General features: G+C 39.6%; 2 protein-coding genes across 4 annotated transcripts; both read left to right on the forward strand.

The window, feature by feature from the left end:
* Positions 1–11400: 11400 nt before the first annotated feature.
* On the forward strand, positions 11401–13856 carry LOC124066831 (N-acetylaspartate synthetase-like). Of its 2 annotated transcripts, none has more exons than XM_046403624.1 (3): positions 11401–11671; positions 12213–12377; positions 13180–13856. In XM_046403624.1, exons 1-3 carry the CDS (start codon positions 11539–11541, stop codon positions 13581–13583), a joined length of 702 nt encoding a protein of 233 aa, XP_046259580.1. In that variant the 5' UTR covers positions 11401–11538; the 3' UTR covers positions 13584–13856. The 2 variants fall into 2 exon arrangements, with proteins under 2 accessions (XP_046259580.1, XP_046259571.1); XM_046403615.1 differs by having other exon boundaries at positions 11402–11719.
* Positions 13857–17243: 3387 nt separating this feature from the next.
* Positions 17244–21846, forward strand: LOC124066838 (CD209 antigen-like). 2 transcript variants are annotated; one of them, XM_046403636.1, is made up of 7 exons: positions 17244–17433; positions 17729–17861; positions 19028–19126; positions 19217–20011; positions 20086–20228; positions 20798–20907; positions 21023–21846. In XM_046403636.1, the coding sequence occupies exons 2-7, from the start codon at positions 17756–17758 to the stop codon at positions 21159–21161; spliced, it is 1392 nt and encodes a 463-aa protein (XP_046259592.1). In that variant the 5' UTR covers positions 17244–17433; positions 17729–17755; the 3' UTR covers positions 21162–21846. The 2 variants fall into 2 exon arrangements, with proteins under 2 accessions (XP_046259592.1, XP_046259602.1); XM_046403646.1 differs by having other exon boundaries at positions 17245–17433; positions 17736–17861.
* The last annotated feature ends 56 nt before the right edge of the window (positions 21847–21902 follow it).

Here is a 21902-nt window from a genome sequence, read left to right on the forward strand (position 1 = left end):
ACATCCCCTACTTTTCCTAAGTGTCCATGATGTCATGTCCTCTATCTATCTATCTATCTATCTATCTATCTATCTATCTATCTATCTATCTATCTATCTATCTATCTATCTATCTATCTATCTATCTATAGATCTATCTATCTATCTATAACTAATTTGGAGGTGTGAATAAAATTCTGTCAGTGCAAATGCAAATTTCTTTTTACTCATGTTGTCCCCCCTGAATTATTTACATTATTCTTTTGCAATTTCCCTTCTTTTTAAAAAAACATACATTTTTGTCCTTTTATCTTCTTCTCAGCATGTAAACTAAATATTTTCCATATCAAAGAAATGAGAGCAGAAGTCAGCTGCTGCAGCAAGCCAGCTTGAAGGAAAGACTTTGATCTGGTGTACAACCGTGTAGCACTGCTCTCATTGTTGGTGTAATATATTTTCTATAGGTGGGCTTAGAGTTGTGTTTGCATTAAAAGGACATCTGTGCAATAGAATGCAAATCCAAAGAATAAATAGTATCTTAATGAAGCTCGTGATGTTGTGTGATGTCTGAGGCTGTATCGTGTTGTGCAGTTGTGTCACTTATGACAGATACACATGGTTATGTCAGACAGGATAGAAGAGATTTCCTGTGCAAGTCAATGCTAAGCACAGACTGCTTTGTGTCTGTGTGCAGCAAAAAGACAGAAAAAGGTGAAAAGTGACTGACGCCAATACGGGGTGAAAAACAGAGTTCGCTGTTGACAGAATGAGATGAAAATGAGAATTTGTGTGAAAGAGAGAGAGACAGAAAGATAGCAACAGAAGAGGTGTGATGTTTGAGTCATGTACTTGGATCTCTTTGCAGGCGAGAACATTTGGAAGGCTTAAGTGTGTGCACACACACGTGCAAATTCACCCTCATTGGCAGCGCTTAGTGTTGCTGGTATGCCTTGATAGAGGCCCACTGGGAGACAGACGTTCCTTCTCGCATCACACGAGTCAGAACCACGCACATGCAGGCCTGCACACGCGAACACCTACAGACATGCAAATAAAAGATATACTCTTACGTGCATAAGCAGCGTGGACTTACCACACTTTCTCAACCAAGAAGCCCCAAAATATCTTCATGTTTTCCAAGTCATATGCATTTGCATTTCAGTGCGAATTTTAGTGTGTTTGGCAAGATGAGTGCGTCATGAACTCTCCTATGATCCTGTTCCCCCTCTAATTATATTTGTGCAAAATTCTACCCTTTCACAGTAATATTGATGCAAGCAATAAAAACAGTCTACACAGAAGGCTGAGTGGACCAGACATACACATATGCAAACCAGCGCAAACACTCAGCAAACAGATGGAGACACTAGCATGCAGATGTCTCAGACGGATTCTGACATCATCTGGCAGGTTGTCATTTAAAGTGAGATGATAAAGAGTGAATAGGAGGAGGGGGAGAGAGAGCAACAGCGATGGGATGAAGAGTAAAAGAGGAAGAAAGAGGAGGAAATAAATGCTGAGATGAGCAGGACCCAAAAGGGGAACAAAGACAAACTGAAGTGTAGGAAGGAGTGTAAAGAAAAAGGAGACAACAAAACACTTAGTTGTCAGTGTGGGTCAAGACAAGAATGTAGTTGTTATAGTTGGTCTCACCTGTTCTCCCTTTTCTTCATTCATTAATGTGAAACTCTCCTCACACCTCGCTGAACTCTTCTACCCACTTTCATTTTCACCCCATGCAGAACTCATTGTCACTGAACTCATGTCATGAGTGTGTCATGGTTACAGTCAGCTCCTATAGGTCTGACTGCATGTGCAATCGCCCAGGAAATGGCATATTTTACGCACATTGTATTGTGCACATCAGATCTGTTCTTAAGACTTTTTGGACCTGACCACATCAAGTCACAAGTCTGCATAAGCAAATTGCAAACCATTTCAAAGCAACGTTTCTGAGAGCTTCTGAGAATATAACAAATAAACAAATTAGATGCTTTGAAAAGAAAACTTGATGGAATTTTGTCTATCTTCCCTCTTTTATTTGGGAAGTGACCATACTGAGTCTGAAGAATCATTTGTGCCAAGAATCATTAGTGGGTAGTTCTTCAGAAAGTGGAAGTGGAGTCATTTTTTCTTCTTTTTTTTTTACTTTTTAATATTGTAGGTGTGTAGGTATGTAGTAATAGCGATGTCTGCACATTTCAATATGTACTTATCAGTCTTGTACATAACCAACATTTCTAGTATCCACACACCTCACAATCACAATAGTAAAATACATAGAGTAATATAATATATATATAATTTTTCTTTTAAACCATAGGCCTGATGAGTAGACTAATCTTGCCTTATTCTCTCTTTGCCCCATCTCTTCTTTAGTCTTAGAGCAGTGAGTGTAAAGTGAAAAAATCATGCTGTTTTGTGCTATGTATAACTCATTCAGAGTATGTGCTTGTTTTTGCAGTCAACAGGAGAAGTGCCATAGTGAAAAGACAAAGGAATACAACTCATGTTTTTACATTTCACATTTGTTGCCAAGCCTTGTCCAAGGAGAAGTCTTGTTCTTCAAGACTCAAATAAATACAGGCAGCCATCAGATTCACCCACACTGTGGGAATCAGCTACATTATCATCCACTCCTATGTAACAAAGTCCTCCTGGTACTCTTCTGTCCATTTCAGGTTTCTAGAGGTGTCTTCCTGCAACAACACAGCTCTTGTGAAAATGAGAACGAGACTCTTCCTTAAGACTTGATAACAAACAGACTGAAACAAGTGAAAGGTAAAGAAATAAGTTGCATTGCTCTGTCTTCTCACTTACAAACAAACATTGTCCACACACCTATTCATGTAAAATTCTACTGTGAATGAAACGTTAAACAGTTCCCTTTTTGTCTCTATAACAGTCTTGACTTCATTATTTTTCCACTTTCTCACTACAGATGAAATATAGAGGCACTTGAGCATACCAACAAAGAGTAAAATCACCTGGTCAGTTCCATTTTATTATTGAATTTAAGACTAGACCCTGCAGCTGGTGTATTCATGTTGTTTCATTCACTGCGATACAGAGCGATGAGCAGAGTGTCTGCAGGAGAAATCAGCTTTTTCTGAACTTGCTTCATGATGTGTTCACTTCACACAAGCTGACCAGTCACAGTGGTTGCGGCCCCACCGTGGTATCTAGCTCCGATGCCTGGTTGCAATACTTGATGACGTGCTAGCACATGATAATCAGCATAGCCTGCTGTGCGGCTGCAGGGCTTTCACTAGCCCTCCATGGTACAGCATATCTCCTTAACACAGAACGATAAGCTATGAAAGCTTTAAAACTCCTGAAATCTTGAGTTCAAAGTGTTTCTTTACAACATTAAATATTCCTGGTAATCTAAGTTAGAGTGGGGAAAAAAAATAACCATAACCTGTCACTACCTTTTTAAAATACTTCATTACAGGATGAGAATCTTGCTTGTCAAATGAGACATGACATGGACACTTCACTTCAATAATTTGGAAATTAACTCTGCATGTATGAATATTTTATGATGTTGCGGAAGCAGCGGTTTGTCCCACAGTAAATTCTTTTGACTAATGTTAATAACTGCCAGAAGCTAAAATGCTCAGAGAAAATATTTCTGGAAACTAAGGGGGGTGTGCATGTCTGATCTCTCTAACTCATATTATCATGATACAGCACCAATAAATTAGTCCTCCTACCCACAGTTCCCACTCCTCTGTGTCCTAGTTTCCCTCTTTGCTTCACTGATTAAAACTGTCACAGATCAACTACATCACAAGCTCTAACCAAACTGATTCTTTGGAGCTGGCCCTCTGCAGATCACTGCCCCCTTCTTTCTTCCTGTCTTGAAGTCCACGTTATTACAGCTCACGTGGAGCCTCTCCACCTGTTTGCTGATCCCTCCTCTGTCGATCCTGCAGCACAGAATGGAACTTTGTATTCATCTGCCCACCTCTTTGTCTCTTCTCCCTCCTTACTCACTCTGTTCACTCTCTCCTCTCTCTCTCTCTCTCTCTCTATCTCCTCTGTCATCCTCGGGTACGTTCTGTACCAATGACTGTCCATGTCACTGAGGTGTCACCTCAGTCAGCAGTCATTTATACTCATCTTTCAATCGTGCAGTTGTTTCTTCATTTTTTCTGGATTCTACTGAATGAACATAGATTTGTAAATAGGAAACTACAAACTACGTGGAGGTGCTATAAATCATTTAGGTTCATGAAATCGTCAGACCCCATTTGATCACAAACATCTTATGGAGTTTATACATTTGTAAGCTTTTTTTTTTAATGCCTCCCTGTGCATTTATTGGACCCTCAAATATTCTGTGTAGTTCTCAGCCAGGGCTCCTGGCAATGGTTATTTATTCATATCTCACTGCGCTGTATTTTTCAAATCCCCCCTTTTTTCATTATAGCTCTTTTTATCTTCCACTATATGTATTTATTTTAAAAAAAGATCTGCCAGGCTTTAGACATTTTCATAAATCCAATCTATCTATTTCCTGCATGGAGTGTGAATGTGAGCAGGGCTTCATAATCAGGGAAATCTGTACCACCAATTTCCCATCTCAAGACCTAATAACATTTCAGGCGTTCTTGTGAATGAAAGATGAACATGAATAATAAGAGATGTCTTTCACCACATACACATACATCTGGCCTGACCACATCTTCTGCTTTAAGTTTTCTTTAAGTTTTGTGGTGAGTGTTGAATTACTGTCATTTGCTATAGACTATTCTTTGTGTCATCTACTCTGCCATTGCCATTGAAAAGGAGCAAGATAGAAATGTTTCTAAATCCAGCTGCATTTACTCAGAACTCTGTATGAATGACGCTTTTATATTGATGCCATTATCACTTTTGTGTTTTTGGTTTCCGCTTTGTCTTCAATGCTGGCAAAACGCCAATTAGCTTAACTTGCTGTGAAATGGTTGCTGTTGGCTAAAATGTTGTTAACTAACGATGCTGCAAACAGAAGGTCATGTTTTGTTGCAGTGGTGGCTTTGCTTCAGAAGGTGGTGTCGACTGTATGGTGTTGAAGAGGGGTGGTGGTTTTGTGGTGCTGAAACACTGTTGAGCCTTTTTAGCTTTAGCTTCAGTTAGACTTGACATGAAACTGTTTTTCCCTTGGTAAAAGAAAAAAAAAAGTCAAAAGACGTGTCATCATCTGATCAGATCGGATCATTCAGAGTCTTGATCAGAAGAATGGTATATGGGTGCACACTTAGTTTACACAGGGAAAATGAGCCATCCAAGAACAATGCGGTACGGCACGTTTATACAGTAGGACTTTGTAGTTGTTGTCAGCGGGTAACTGTTTTTCACACAGTTTACAATGACAATGGGCATGATAAAATGAAGGGTTCAAAAGGGAAGTAGTTCTCAGACAGTGCTCAGTGAGTTGTTACACTACGGTTCAAAGTATCTGATCAATATCAGAAGTATAGAACCAAGAGCAGGATGCTTCTTATCCAGTCTGTGCTTGTTAAAATGGGTATCCTTCATCACTAACTATTCACTAGCATCCCGAAAAATATATCTTAGTGATAATTAGAAGGCAGCGCCATTATCAGAGTTAGTCCATAAAACATTTTGTCCAACCAGTTGAAGGCCACATAGGTAGGTGGAGTGAAAAGGAGGCTGTCACAGAGATAAGGAAGACACAATGTCTTTCATATACGAGGATAATGGGGCACATTTTCAAACTGTCTCTCTCGAAAGTCATTCCTAGTGTCATACTCGGTTGGTCATATTAACAGCTCAGATGGCAGTTTTCTCACTAGTTTACACTTTGCCAATAATGGTGCAAAGTTGATGTTAACGTTGGATTGTTGAAAGTTACAGAAAGGTCAGATGGCCGACCCTCTGATCTGAGGCTGGTATAAAAAGAGCAAGAACTCTTACACTGCCCATGGATGTGAACATCTATCCAGGTTAAAGCAGTCACTTTAAGCTTGTGCTGGGGATAAAAAAACCCAAAACAGCAGTGATTAATACTTTGTGTTTGCACTGTCGACAGTTTCAGAGTGACGATTGCTCACCATTAAGCAGAAGAAGCAGCAGCAAACAGAATTTGACCAGAGGCATGGTGTTGGAACAGGGAAATGACGGACCAGCACAGAGGCCTCCACACTGTACTGCCCACTCAGCACAAACTGAACAGCCTGGGCCACCCGAGGATTTGACTCAGTGCAGCACTCGCTAACAAACATAACAAGGACAGTTGTTTCCCTGCAGAGTAAGTGAGAGAAGTGTTGCTCCTCGGAAGAAGCTGTGCTCCTGGCTCTCGTCCAGTTCTCTCTTTTTCTTTATGGTCCAAGCAGAGAAATTAGCATAATTGACTTAAAACGACTACAAAGTTCACTTCCTTCTGACTCACTTAGGGATATGGTTTTCTTTACAATATGGCTTGGCAGTTTATTCAGACAGACACTTGCATAATAATTCTTTTCTACATTTCCGTATTGCTTTAGCAGTGTGGTCCCTTGCTAAAAAAAACAAACAAAAAAACCCCCAAAACCTATATAGGTTAATATCCAAATGCACCAGGCCCTGTGAGTAGTCTGGACCAGCTGGATACTGCACCTATTTTTGAATTTTGACAAACTGCTTAGAAGCTGTTGAATGTTCTCTTTTAAAGGTGTGGGATGCTTAGTCTGACTTTTGTTTATATAAATTATGGTGTATTTACATCCTCTGTGGGAAGGTTTTATAGATGGCAGTGCACAGTTTGCACGGTTTGAATTTTGATGCATAAAGAAAATGTGTCTCACATAATGGCTTTAGCCGTGGGTGCCTTTTGAATTTACTGAGTCACTAGCTAAATTAGGTTAAAAACAAGCTATCACTCATGCCACTGCAACACTAGGATAAACAAACAAGAAAAAATGATCTGAAGGTGTTTGGGGGATCACCAGATATGGATGATCAAAGTGTTGCAAATCAGTCAGAGGCTTAAATGACATCACAGACACAGACAGGAAACTCTTCTCGATGAGAAATTGTCAGTTGATCTGACCTTGGAATCAATGCCACAGAAGATGAAAAGCTGAAAATATTTTCTCTGGCAAGGACTACAAGATGATGCAACGACTAAAACTCTGTCTGAATCCACGAGTGTCAGTTTAAATTTAGATTGAGATACTGTGGCTCCATGATGAAACAGCCAATCAGAGGAGAGGCTTAATGACCTCACCTGTCAAAAGGGTAATCTCTATAAACAGACATGTCTACATCTGCATAGGAATGAGGAATGGGTAGGCAAGAAATTCTGGTTTCTCCAGTAGGCAATGTGAGGGGAGTTCCACCCCCCTTGTGATCCTCTCTTCCTCTCTCCATCCTCTAGCAGAGAGAGTGCAGAGGTAGAATGGCTGTTTAGTTGAATGTGTTAATCTAGTGTGCCTGACTCATTGATCCTTTGTCTGACCGAGGTTTGTGTCAGTTAGACACACCTGACCCGGGTTCTGAAATATCAGTAGCCAAACTGTGCTGTGTTTTCATTTCCATGGTGCTGTCTGTGATGATGAAAACTGATTTGCTCTTTCTTTTCTCTGTTCTGTCCTTCTGTTAATTTTGCCTTGATTTGAAAATTGTTTCTTCTCAACTCCTACTCCATTATTGTGTCTTGAGTTGCCAATGGACTGTAAACACTTAGCTAAACAGAGAGCAAAGAAGAAATCTTGATCCTTTGTAGTATATCCACTGTCTACACTGAAAATTGTGGGACATTGGCCATTCTCACCAGAGAATTCATTGTTGTCACATGATGGCCGATGGGTTCCAAGATGGTCAGAAATGCATTCTGCTGCATGACCAGCATGATTCTGTGGCTTGAAAGGAATCTGATGAAATTTTATTGTTATTTACTTTTTTTGCTGAGAGTTACGTGAGAAGATTGATAGTTTTCTTATGAAGCTAGGCCATGCATTCAAAAATGTGCATATCTCTTAAAGCGCAAGTTAGCACTTGAAACAATGCAAGGTGGGTATGAATAGATACACAGCAGATAATAATAAACTTGATAATGTTATTTATGGTCCTTCAATTAATTAACATAGTTTGCTTTTTAATCTAAAAGTGAGAAATTCCCTGTCTTAGCTATAAAATTTAATGGTCTCTTTATTGTATTTTTATTTACATAAATGCTAATGAGAGAACAGTAACTGTGATGGAGATGATACTAATCATATCATAAGAGAGCTGAGAGTTATTAAGTGGGAAGCAGTATGTGCCAAAAGCATGTACAGTTTATTGCAAAAGGGAATGAATGTGTGTGGGTGTATTTGTTTTAGTGCTTCTGCATCATTGTATTACTGAGTGAAAATTATTTAAAAAAACTGTTCCAGGTTTATTATTTAGTTATTGTCAAGTAACGTTTCAGTTCACCTGTGAAGGAGAGGGTTTATTAACATGCAGTGATATCATCTTTAAAAGCAGACACTTTTTTTCTGAAGTGGCCGATAGACATGGAATGAGCTCCATTTTTCAGATCACACTGCGCTAATGTCATTGTAGCAGTTGGGACGCTTGTATTGACTGCTGATGAATGAATGAAGTAGGAGAGGAATGTCCATACCTGTACAAGAACTGCTGCCTCAGGATGTGTATAGAGCTTTTCATGTTGCAAGACGGATGTTCATAATGTGTTGTAATATACTGACCTGATCTTCCTGAGCTTAAGGGAAGCATAGTGTGTACAGCTATAGATGGAGACTGCACCAGGAGAGTTCATTGTCTGTCTCTCTTTTCAGATGAACTGGAACCTTGTTTGGAGGCTGCTTTAAAACTGAAAGAATAAAGAAAGTCTGAGCTGGTTTGGACTCGTTCTGGAGGAGCAGTTGCTTGAAGGCTAACTGGTTTCTATGAAGCATATTGTGATAATAAGCTTAAGTTGGGGCAACTGGACTCCAGTTTTGGACTTTTGGGGAGTGCACAGAGAGAGACTGGAGCAAATTAGCATTTGCACCTTACGTGACCACAAACAAGTTGGAGTAATGCACTGGAATTTTTCTTGTCTTCTCCCGCATTCCTGTACTATGGGAGTTTATGTATTGCAAAGGATGTAGGGCCTGCTGCTGTTTTTCTGTTATTTTTACCTTTTGTTTTTTTTTTTTTGCATTGTATTCTTGAGCCCTTCTCACCAGCTGTCTGGGTCTTGCAGTAGCACTGAAGTTTACCTTTAGTGGGCTAGGCTGTAAGCAGGTATCTACTGTGTGATTTTTGGGTGGTAATTTCATTTAATGCAGGTCACTTTCCCCTATTCTGTATATCAGCTGACTCTGTACTAGGCCAGGTCTGTGTCAACACACTGCCTCCCTCTCATGGTGGACACTCTGTGGTACTGCAGGATATGTTGTATTGGATATTGTAGATATTAAGTGTGTAGTGCACGTTTATTTGGTATTAGGCCTGCTGTGTTCCTCTCCTGTGTCCCACAGGACCCTGATGGGCCATGTGTTGTCAGGTATGCTACAGTACTAGACGATCATATCCTGAACTACTTACAGATAATGAGCCATAAAAGTGCTCCTGTTATTGAATGTTTCACAGTCTTTCCAATTTTGTCTCTTGCTCTTGTTTTAGCCATTCATTCATGCCTTCCTACAGTCTAGCATTTTTGTCAGTATCATTTCACATGCATCACAAGCAACAGGCGTCATCACAGTTAAATTTAGAATTCAACAGATCCCACCCTCATGTCATATTTGGCATGCTTGGTTTTGTCTGATGTACACTGATTCTTTATGATCTCAACAGACCTTTGAGAGTTCTTGGACTAGAAGTGAGTCATTCCCCACCAGTTGCCTTTGCCTTCTCCCAGTCCTTTGCTTTTAGCCATCACACCAAAGTCTATTTTTATTCTGTGGAAATTATTATAAAATGACTGCATTACAGTAGCAACATCCCATTGTAGTGCTAGTGATGAAGTGCATCTTTTGTGGCTCAATCTCTATCCTTGAGCCAACAGAGAGACAGTTGGTGTTTGCGTATGTTCTTTCGTCACTCAAAACCTTCAGTCGCTTGTGTAATCCTAACGATTTGCAGTTTAGTGGTGGACTAAGAATGTCCCTGAACCATATGTTCAGTTTCAGGTGAGATAGTGAAGACATTCTTACCAAATGTCAAGTGCAACTCATTTCAATCTGTATATAAAGGTTGCTTTGAACAGTGTTGGACACGGTATAATTCTTTGTGTATGCACATTACTTACATTACATTACTTTATTACATATTACATATTTTAGCAATGGATGATTCGGCAGGGAGGAGCTGAAAAAGCAGGGCCACAGAGCTGTGTAAGAAATCACTGTTACCTTTGATGAAAATGTCTTAAAAATAGAACGCAAAAAACTGTCACAGTAACATTAACATCGATCAGCAAAGGAACTGCACTTTGACTTCTTTACTATTCAATTACTTAACAGCAAGTTTTTAGCAACATTACTTTCCATTACTCAGCCTAGCTTAGTCAAAAGTGCCTTTACAGAACTTTCCACACTCACATATTACATTTTCTTTACTAACAGTGGTAAACGAGATAGTATGACTCACCAAGCAGCCAGTCTTAAGTTTGGAGGTATTTACTAACTCTCTATAGCGAGTTCAACCAATACAGCTCACAGCTCTCCATAAGTTCAGTCCTCACAGTCAAACTGCAGATGATTCCATAATATGGGTTTATGGAAGACACATCTTTCTGAGAGTCTATCTGCGTCCCTACACATTCAGTTCCTCCTCCATCAAGCATTCAAGCTGGCCCCCAAAGTACACCAAAGCATTACTGGGATTCAGGACTGTAATGTAATTACTAAATTTCAAATTGTAATCTCTCATACTGTTTGATAAGTTATTGCTCAAACAGTGTTGGATGTGACAACATGCCTTATTTGTACATGGGTTTTAGTGACTCATTTACTGGAATGACACGTTTGTTTCTCAGTACAGTTAATGTCTGTCAAACGTATAGGGATACACACGCTCGCTGAACGAGTAATTCAAGTACTTTATTCACGTAAGTAGTTCAAGATGCTAAATGCGCAGCTGCTCCTAACTCCTAACATTGAGCTGCACTGACGCAACAACATCGGGGGAGTGTCTCAGGTCCGTTGACTCCAGAGTGGTGCCGGGCTGGTGCGGTGTTGCGCGCAGCAAAAAAGGGGTCCCGGGTTTAAGCCCTGGTCTGGCCCTTTGTGCGCGGGGTGCTCATGTTTTCTTTGGGTTCTCCAGCTTCCTCGCACAATCCCAAAAACATGCACATTAGGTTAATTGGCCACTCTACATTGCCCCTAGGTGTGAGCATACGTGGCTGTCTGTGTCTGTGTCTGTGTGTGTCAGCCTTGCGATTGACTGGCGACCAGTCCGGGGTGAACCCCGCCTCTCACCCGTAGCCAGCTGGGAGAGGCTCCAGTCCGGACAAGCTGTACATTCTTACTGGTTTACTAGTTATTAGTGAGCTTATTAACTGAACATTTTGCTGTGTCTTAGTGAGTAGGACTTCGCAATCAGAGCTCCGGAGGAAAATACAAGGAAAAGAACAGGATGACCAAGTCAAACACATCAAAGGACGTGAAGAGTATACTTGTGCGTAAATTTGAGCCGGCAGACAATCAACGGGTCCAGCTGATCTTTTACGAAGGGCTTATGGAGATGGTACCAGACACTGCCTTCAGAGGTTTGAGACATCACCCCGAGAGTCTCCTTCTCTATACTGTCATGACAGGTTAGAACAGCAAAAAGGACATGTGTTTCTATCACTGCCTCTGCAGCTTTTTTGGGGGGGGCGGGGGGGGGGGGGGGGGGGGCGGCGGGGGGGGGAGGGAACATATATAGTAACTGCAAACTACTTAGAAACACTGAGACTAAGTGAAGATCTGGAGACTGTATTCACTTTTTAAGACACAGACATAAAAATGTTTTTATAGACTTTTTCATAGACCATCTTCTTGCTTTTTTGCAGGCAGAAAAAGCACATTTTCTTTTCTGGCTATTAATCCGTCTTTTTATGTGTGTGTGTATTATTGCAATTTATATTATATATATATATATATGTATATATATATATTGAAATTACTTCCTCATTGTTTTTGTTGTGCTGGCACAAGGGACAACTTTGTAAGTCTCAGCTTCATTCTGTAGCCATGGCGAAAGTTTAAAGTACAACAACTATAGACTTTTGTTACATTCACACATCTGTCTGTATTTGTTCTCTGCAGTTATATGCTTTATCATCACCATGTGTTGGTGGGTGATAGGACTCCTCCCTGCAATTGTGCTGTGTGGGCGTTACTTCTGCAGCAGACATGTGATCAATGGTTACCTGGAGCACGCAATGAGAACAGACATGGGAGACATCGAGGGCTTTTACATGAAATCACCAGGTATATATTGTATCATCTAAATATGAAGCACAGTAGATACTGAAAAATCACTGTCGTGCATATGTAGATTGGAAACACTACAGTAAAATGTTTCAAATCTTACTTACTAGTCTCGATCCCTCTCTTATTCCCTGAGTAAACTTACTGATAAATAAGAAGGACCCTCTCATGAACTCTCATTAGTGAGTCTTGCACAGCCAAACCTCCAGCACAGTTTGAACCCAAAATGTAGACTGAAGTTCTGAGAGATAATTTACATAGAAACTAATTACAGTGAAAACCACAAACTGTCTGTATTAGATCCTGCTCTTTGCTATTGTTATTGTAACAATATATTAAAACAAAATTTGAAGGTTTTAAAATGAATTCAAGTGGGGGAAATAATACAATTTCTGGATCATAAAAAACTTTTACTGTCCTATTGCTGATTATTACTATAAAAGTTGGAAGTCTTGTTAGCTCACTGATGTCTCATCCAGAAGTCTGTGTGAGAGTAAGAAGCAAACACACTCCAAAAGTGGAGTGTTTGACCTTACACTCAACGCTGAGCTGTAACCAATTTAAACCTGCCTTCCAGCATTGACACTCACTCAGTGATAATCGCTAACCTGTTTAAGCCTGTGAACTAGTTTACATGCTGCATTGCCCTACAGGCTGTCCTTTCTCGGTCTAATGAACTCAGGACTGAAAAGCATATAGTTACTCTGAAAAAATAAGGGAACCAAGTGAGTTTTTTGTTTTAAACAGAATGATTTTCCTTTTTTTCTTCATGTTCATGTCGTGTCCTTGCCCTCCACCTCAGACTCCTGCATGTGGGTAGCAGTGGTAGAAGGCAAAGTGGTGGGTATCGTTGCAGCAGACGGTCAGCATAAGTCAGGAGATGCTGTCGAGTTGCGACGGATGTCTGTTGACCAGCGCTATCGGTGGTGTGGAGTCGGCAAGGCACTGGGACGAAAGGTTCTGGAATTTGCTGTTGCTCAACGATACTCCTCTGTCATCCTGGGTACCACAGCATACTCAGTTTCTGCCCACCTGCTCTACCAACGCCTGGGCTTCCGCTGTGTTTGGGTCACCAATGGATATGTCACACCTGGGGCAAGAGCTTCCTTTCTGGAGCGAATTTTCTACAGGGTCCGCCATCATCACTACAGACTTGATGTACAAAATAGCAGAATCACTTCAAATGGGCAACACTCACTTTTGTGAGTGCAGCTGCCTCAGTTAAAGAGAAATTTTCAGCCTTGTTGCTTATGTTCTCCAACCTATGTGGATAGTGGCAGACACTGACAATACTGTACATAGAGTTTACTTATGTCTCCTGCTGACAATCAACTATGGTTTCTTTTAACCATGATTACAGTCTCTCCTATCCATGTAGTTTTATTTACCTAAACTTAATCTAATCTTAAATGTAGAATTGGCAGATCGAAAAGATTCATATGAAATGTTTTCTTTTTGTCAGACCTCTGACAAATTATGTCACCTTTCTCCCAGTGTCGCTATATTAGAATATGTCACGACAGTCAGTGTGGGTAACCAGTATGTGCATGTATGAATGTGTGTGTGTGTGTGTGTTTGTGTGCATGCGTGCAGGTGTGTGTACTGAAACAACTTAAACAACTTTTCTATACCGCTTATTCATCAGGGTCACGGGGGACTAGATAGATAGATAGATAGATAGATAGATACTTTATTTATCCCGAGGTAAATTCAAGCATCCAGTAGCCCATTACAGCAGCGTAGGTTAGTCAAAAGTAAGCAAACAAACAACCAAACAAGGCCTAACTGTTAGTGGGAAAAATAGACTAAACATACTAAATAAACTAACATATGCTACATAAAGTACAATAGAGTGCAGAGAATGCAGGTCGACCAGATTGACTGTGTGTATAAAACAAGAGGCTAAAAAGCTACAGTGTAAACATACTGAGTTATAAAGTGCAGGTTAATTGTGCAAAACAATATAAGGTAAGGTGCAAGGTGCAACATCCAGCTCTGTGCCCACCACGGAGATAAAATGTTGAGTGTTGAATGGGTGTGTGTTGAGTGGATGAAGGGGGAAGCAGACCCATTTGCATGGGGATGGGTGTGGTTGGGTGTTGAGTGGGTTGAGGGGGTAGAGGGGGTAATGGAGACATTAGAATGAGAGTCAAACCTGTTGAAGAACTGGTTGAACTGGTTCGCTCTCACTGTGTCCCCTTCTGCAGTGCTGCAGGTCTTTTTGCAGCCTGTGATGGTCTTCATTCCGTCCCAGACCTCCCTCATGTTGTTCTGTTGCAGTTTCGGTTGCACCTTGCCACTGTAGGACTCCTTGGCCTCCTTCAGGCAGACTTTGAGCTCGATCTGTACCTGCTTCAGCTGTTCCCTGTTTCCCTCCTTGAATGCCCTCTTTTTCCTATTGAGGATGTCCTTGATGTCGCTGGTAATCCAGGGCTTGTTGTTTGGGAAGCAGCGCACAGTTCTGATGGGGAGAACAATGTCCCTGCAGAAATTCATGTAGTCCATAAAACAGTGTGTGACCCCCTCGATGTCCTCACCGTGTGGCTCCATCAGCACATTCCAATCTGAATCGAAGCAGTCCCTCAGGGCCTCCTCTGCCTCAGGAGACCACTTCCTGAAGCAGCGGGTAGTTGTGGGCTGCCTCAGAATCTTCGGTGTGTACTCAGGCTGAAGAAGGTTGTGATCGGCTTTTCCCGGTGTGGGGAAGGGGGTGGCCGTGTATGCATCTTTAGTGTTAGCATACAGGAGATGTATTGTCCGGTTCAGTTTGGTGGGACAGTCCACAAATTGGTGGAAATCCTGTAGAGTATGGGCGAGAGGCGGGGTATATCCTGGACTGGTTGCCAGTCAGTCACAGACAACTTAAATGTAATTAAGAATATATATATTTAACCAATTATATATTTAGTAGATTAAATATACAAGATATTTCTTCTCATCAAATAGTTCCTATGTTGGAGCATTCGTTTGTTTCAGGCTATTTGTTTTAACATGTTTTGTTAGAGAGATTTTATTTCTCATTCTGAATAATTTAAGAAGAAGAAGAATCAGTTTTATTGACAGTATATATATTTTTACATACACTCACTGAATTTGTCTTCAGCATTTAACCCATCCTTGGTTGAACACACACATGCAACACCCAGCAAATTACATGCAGTGAAACACACAGGAACAGTGGTGCTGTCGCTATCAGGTGCCCGGGGAGCAAATCGGAGGTTAGGTGCCTTGCTCAAGGGCACTAATGCTTGAAACTATAAATACCACAACTATAAAGCTGTTTGACCTGCCGTGTACAAAACTACTGAATTTCTTCTTTTTCTTTTTCACTTTTTCACCTCTTTTCATCTGAAGAACAGAACTGTCTATATTGGCAATCTAAGAATCTGTCCATTTTTTATCATAAGAATGTTTAAAGAACCATCACATTTGTTATCTCTCTATAGGTCTTATATATTGATTGGGTCCATAAAGGCCACTGCCTTTATGTTGTTTTTGCTTCCTTTGTTCTGGCCACATTGAGTCTCTGGATATGACTACTTTAAAAGAAGTGAAAAGAAATGTATTTGTATTTGAGATTAATTTCTTTCTCTGAGCATGCCATTCTCATTTCTAGCAGAAGCAGAAGTTAATTTTTCTCATTCATTATTACTTATTTTAAACAAATTTTTGTTTTAGAAAGAATTTTTTTTCCATAATTCCAGGATATATAGATGTATTTGATAGAAAATTTACTTTTCATTTTCCTACGTATTCAGAAACTTATTCTTAAATCTTGTCTTTGTACCCAGACAAATGTACTTGGTTTTAATCTGGTCACAATAGTTTTAAGATAGCTGTAGGGTTTTGAGGCTAGATATTTTACTTGTTTTAAAAAATCTTGGGTAAGCGAAGTTTCCCTGTCTCTGTTTCCCTGTTGTCCCTTCTATTGGCAGACAAGTGAGCCTATCTTGAGCAATACTTCCTACATTTCATTGCTTTTTTTCTTGTTTTTGAGAGCTGATCTTCGCAGTATAAGGTCTGAAATGTTGTAGCGATCCACATTATGTGATAACAGATCATAAGTTAGGGTAGTTTAATTTCAAAGCAATAGTTGGTGATATATTTTTGAAAGGGCTTTTGTATAATACCTAAAAAAACCTTAATAAAATACTTTTAATACTCTTTCCCACATGTGCTTTGGTGACTTGTCCCACTACTGAGTAAGCCAGCTGAAGAGATAATAAGAAGAAATGAATCCTGACAGACTGGAATCAACTGCTACGCCCTTCTTTTATCTCACACTTGCAGTTGTGTGTTCAAGCTGATAGCATAACTATTATAACATAACTTACACACAAATAATCACTCCTCAGAGTATACAGAAAGCATTGTTGTTTACCCAGAGATAAAAACTGTTTGTGCTAGTGCTAGCTTGCACTGTGGCATAAAGCATGTTACGAATGGATTTACTGTTCAGTGAAATGAAATTGACAAATTCAGATGAATATGTACAAAATATAATAAAGACAAATTGTTACCAGTACACAAGCAATCGAACTGACTCAGATTTTCCCCCAGGAGGTTGATACGAAAAGTCAGTGTTCAGCATTTTTGTGTTTTGCGAAATCTGTTCTGTGAAATCTGTTCTTCCTCATATCTGTTCGTGTCATTTTGTGGTTCATGTTGTGAAATGGGCCAAGAGCTTCTGCTGCCCTATGCAGAGCTCAGATTACACCAAATCTTTTAATCTCAGTTGCCCTCGTGACCTTGGACTAGGCAAACCAACCACAAACTGATTTAAATAAATTAAAAAAAGCAGTGTTGAGATCAGTCTTGAATATCCAAAAGTTTAATGTTAACCTGACAGTCTGACTTTTCTGACTGACTTACTAGCAATTAGTGAGAAGGCAGGCTCTTGCTCCGCCTACTAAGAAACCCTCAGTTTTTGAGTATGGCATATGTTGAAATGCATTTGCAGTGCAAAGCTACAAGAAGCCAACAGGCTAGGTCTTACTATCTGGGACTGGTCAAAACATAATTCCATCCAAATCTGATCTCATCTCTACAAGCTGGGGTAAGGGTGAATTTGGTCATGTTACATTTATGTTATTTAAGGCCTAGACTTGTTATTATTGTTACACTACAAAAACACTAAACCTAGAAAGCCAAATTTTTAATCAGCAACAGACAAGTAGAGGTTCCAGTGCCTTGACAACATATGCAACATATATCTCAGAATATTCTTTATGTTGAGACAGGAACTTGCTATCAGAAAAAAGCATAAATGACATTGGTTAATTGGTAGAATTTCTAGTAACATTACTGAAAAGCACTCTCCGAAGCTAATGTTGCAGTTTATTTCTGGTAAGAGTACAGTTTCTGAAGCAAATGCAAGGATGGCTGTCGAGTACCACGCCACTACACTGTCAAACATGGACATCGACAACAGTAAAATTGGGTATAAGCAACTTTTCATGGATGGCAGCAAGTTCCAGTATTCAGGTAATAAATTAAAATGTTTATTCAAAATAGAGTTGTTACTATTATATAGTATATATCTATGTATCTGTTTTTATATATGTACGCATACACACACAAAATTAATTTCTCTGGCATTGCTTCTGAGCCTCAACAAATGTGCGGTGGTTTCTGTATCCGCAAAGACCCTGCACTCTCCTTGTATTTCCTTATTTTGTTTGCACTTTGCTGAGTCAGGACACTTGCGGACATCATCCTTCGTGCAGTTCTCTGTAGCCTTCAGCCAAATGTGGAGTCATTTCTCACTTTTTGCAGCAACAGTAAAAAAAATGCAGACAGGCCAAATTTACACACTGTGTGCCAAGAATCATACAGTGGACAGTCTGAGCTAACAAAGTTAGCAACTAGCTGGTTAAAAGAGTGGAGCTTTAAGCAACTATTGAGACTGGTATTTCCCTCAGGAAATGGTTGGTGATAACCAAAACAGAATAAAAAAAAGTGAATAATGTCCTTAATGCACTCATAATGGACTCAGATCACCAAAAACCAGGACTCCAAATAAATGCTAAAGTTACTTTGTGTCTATTCTATGTGTAAATAGGCTACTGTTTTCTAGCTGTTTACAACAGCATCTTCATGATATTAACATGTTAATGTTATGTTTATTCTGCTGCACCTGCTTAGTCAAAAAAAAAACAACAACAAAAAAACAATTTGTTACAGTTTTAATTCAGCTGTATCACTGTTAAAAAATGTCAATTGTGAAAACAGTGAAAAATCATCAAGACGAAAGAAGATAAGCTAATTTATAGCTGCCTCTCCATCACAATAATTACGACGCTATAAAAATTGTCAATTGCCTGTGATTTTTCCATAGTGTTTATATTGAGATTGATGTCCCAATCTCAATATCCCAATTAATAGTTTTTTGTTGTATTCATGGACAATGTTGCAAATGACTAAGCATGACTGATTAAAGGCAATATACGATTTACAGGATTGTTACATTTATGGGATGAGCATCTTGATTTTTCAGATTTTTAATATTAGCCAGTAACCACAAAACTACTTTTATGGTGTGTGTGTTTGTGTTTGTGTGTATTTAGACATACACACACACATACACACAACACTCTCACAACACTTTTTAATATTAACATTAACATTTTCCTACTCTTGCTGTCATTCAGTTTATGCACTGAGAAACAGTCCTTTCCGGCTTGCTACAGTTTGCCTAGGCCTGCTGTGTGTTCTCCTGTTGGCTGGGGTCATAGGCCAGAGTGCCCACTGTGAGTCTACCCCTTTGTTTTCTCTGTCACATATCAGCACATTTTAGAAAGCTGCCCAATAAATTCACTGATATGCCTCTTCTCTTGTAGACCAAAAAATGCATCAGGACCATCAGAACAATCTAAAAGCCATCACCAAAGAGAAAGAGAATCTGCAGGAGGACCTACAGACAACACAAAAGAGGAAGAGGGAACTTGAGACCACATATAATAACTTACGGAATAGTAATGATTACTTATCTAAAAGGAACAGCCAGATACAGATCAATAACAACTTACTAACCAAAGAAACAAACAGCCTTAAACTTAGTCAAAGCCAGTTACAGGCCAGTAACATTGCTTTAAGCAACAAGATAGAACAGCTGAACACCAGTAATGGCCAGCTGCAGACTAAAAACAATGCCTTGACTACAGCCAATGACCTACTTCAAAAACAGTACAATTCGGCAGTCAAGCGCAAAAATGAGTTACAGACCAGTTATGACTCAGTGACCAAAGACAGAGACAATTTACAGAACAAATACAATAATGCAACCAGATCAAAAGAACAGCTGCAAGTGGATTACAACACCCTGATCAATGATGTAGAGCATTTGCGGGACAGGTACAACTTCTCTATCAATGAGAAAGACAAGCTAGCAAGTAGTCACCAAAACCTGACAATAACAAAAGAAACTCTGCAGGCCAGTTATGACGTACTTTTAAAAGCAACAGATGAGCAGCGGGCTTCTTATGCGTCCTTGCTTCAGGAAAAAGATGAGCTTGAAAACAGCTGCAAAAATGTAACTGTGGAGAGAGCCCTATTGAAGAGGAAAAATGACAACTTGACTGCTGAGCGAGACCAGCTGCAGGTGGAAGTTGAGAGGCTAAAAGCAATAACTCAAGGTAAGCAGACTTGAAACTGACAAAATGCACATGGGAAGCATGTTTCATATAGCATAAATATACTATATTTTCAGCTAGGACATGCCCCACTGGCTGGAAGAAATTTCAGAGCAGCTGCTACTTTACTTCTGCTGGAAAGAAAAACTGGAGGGCGAGCAGAGAATACTGTCAAAACAAAGGAGGAGATCTGGCAATCATAAAAAGCCAAGAAGAAATGGTTTGTTTATCTGTATATATTTATGTCGGTATCTGCATGACTGTACTCACAGGTGTCACTATATTCATTTTCATAAAAGTGAAATGAATCAGGACATTTCAGTTTGTTAAAGCTGCATTAATCAATATATTCATAATCACAATGAAGCATCTAATGTATAACGTGAAAGAGGTTCCCCATAGTGATGAAGCCACAAAGAACTACTACTTGGAGCAAGTGGAATATGAGGGTTGTATGGTGAAAGAACAGGGAAACAGTTTAAGCAGGGCAAAGTGTTTCTGGCAGCCCCACCAATGTTTGTTCTGTATTAGCTCTGTTATTGGTCTCCACCATCTGCTGAGGGAAATATCTGCCTCTGTTGCAATTTGATTTTCCATTAAGTTGAATAGCAAGTTGCTAAAATCATCCAGATGTCATTTCAGTCATTGTTAGTATAAAATTATTGATTAGTGCAGCTTTAGTGCAACAACAACTGTATAACATGCTAATGAAACAAAGTGCAATTTGATTTAAATTTATGTGTACAAAATCTGCAGTAACTTTTAATTTTTATGCCTTATCTCTCATAGACCTTCATCAACGGCTTGTATGGAAGCGAAAAAGAAGTCTGGATTGGACTGACTGATACAGGAGTAGAAGGGGAGTGGAAATGGGTTGATGGTACCCCACTGACTACAGCGTAAGAAACTAAACTCACATGTCTTTTTATGAATAAACTGAAAACTCTGGGCTGTGTTAACTTTGGTCACCCAAGGATAGAGACAGTTTTTTGTGTGCCTCTTCTTGTGCTGTAGGTTCTGGGGTAAAGACCAGCCCAACAGTTTTGACGGCAGGAACCAAGACTGTGTGGAGTTCTGGCACCGTGCGACAGGGAATGGTGACTGGAATGATGAGAACTGTAACATAGAGCAAAACTGGATCTGTGAAATGTAATCTTACTGTACAGAGAGCTTTATCTAGCCTTGCTGGCCATTGTTTGGCATTGCAAATCATCTTGTATTATCAGTGTAGGGCAAAACAGTGATGCATAAAGAGACTGCTTTCAGTGAATTGGAAATACGAGAAATACTAGACTCTTTGTTTGCTTAAAAATCAATATGAGACCAATTTACACACCATGACAACATTGCTAATGGCTAATGGCTGAAATGTTTTGTTGTGGTTTATTGTTGTGATGAGGTTGTTGATTGTTTGAAACACAATATCTTGGTAATGTGGAACCACTTTGGTTCAAAGGGAACCAAGCTTTCCATAAATATTTGTACATATCGTAGAAACAGTTATGTTTGTGTTTTAACTAATTTCTAATTAATGATAATTGATTTTAATTTTACCAGTATGTAGAAAAAAAATTATTGTTGTCCAACTGTCCAACTGATTTGTTACTGTTACTAAGAGTTGTACTCATTAATCAGTTCATGTTGAGCTAGTGATGAGGTAGTTGGGTGGAGCTTGCGAGAAGAGAAACAAACATGATCAAAGTGAGATTTTTACTAATGTTGGCTATTTTTGTGTTCATTTTTTTCTTCTTGCATCACCGAGAATGCACACATCCAGCCAGATTCACATTAATGCAAAGAAAATTGATGCAATATACTCAATAAAATTTCAAAATCTAGAACCACTGAGTCTGTGTTTTAACTTAAATGAACACGTTTATTTTAGATTCTCATT

This window comes from Scatophagus argus, chromosome 2 (assembly GCF_020382885.2).
Source record: "Scatophagus argus isolate fScaArg1 chromosome 2, fScaArg1.pri, whole genome shotgun sequence".
NCBI classification, from domain to species: domain Eukaryota; kingdom Metazoa; phylum Chordata; class Actinopteri; family Scatophagidae; genus Scatophagus; species Scatophagus argus.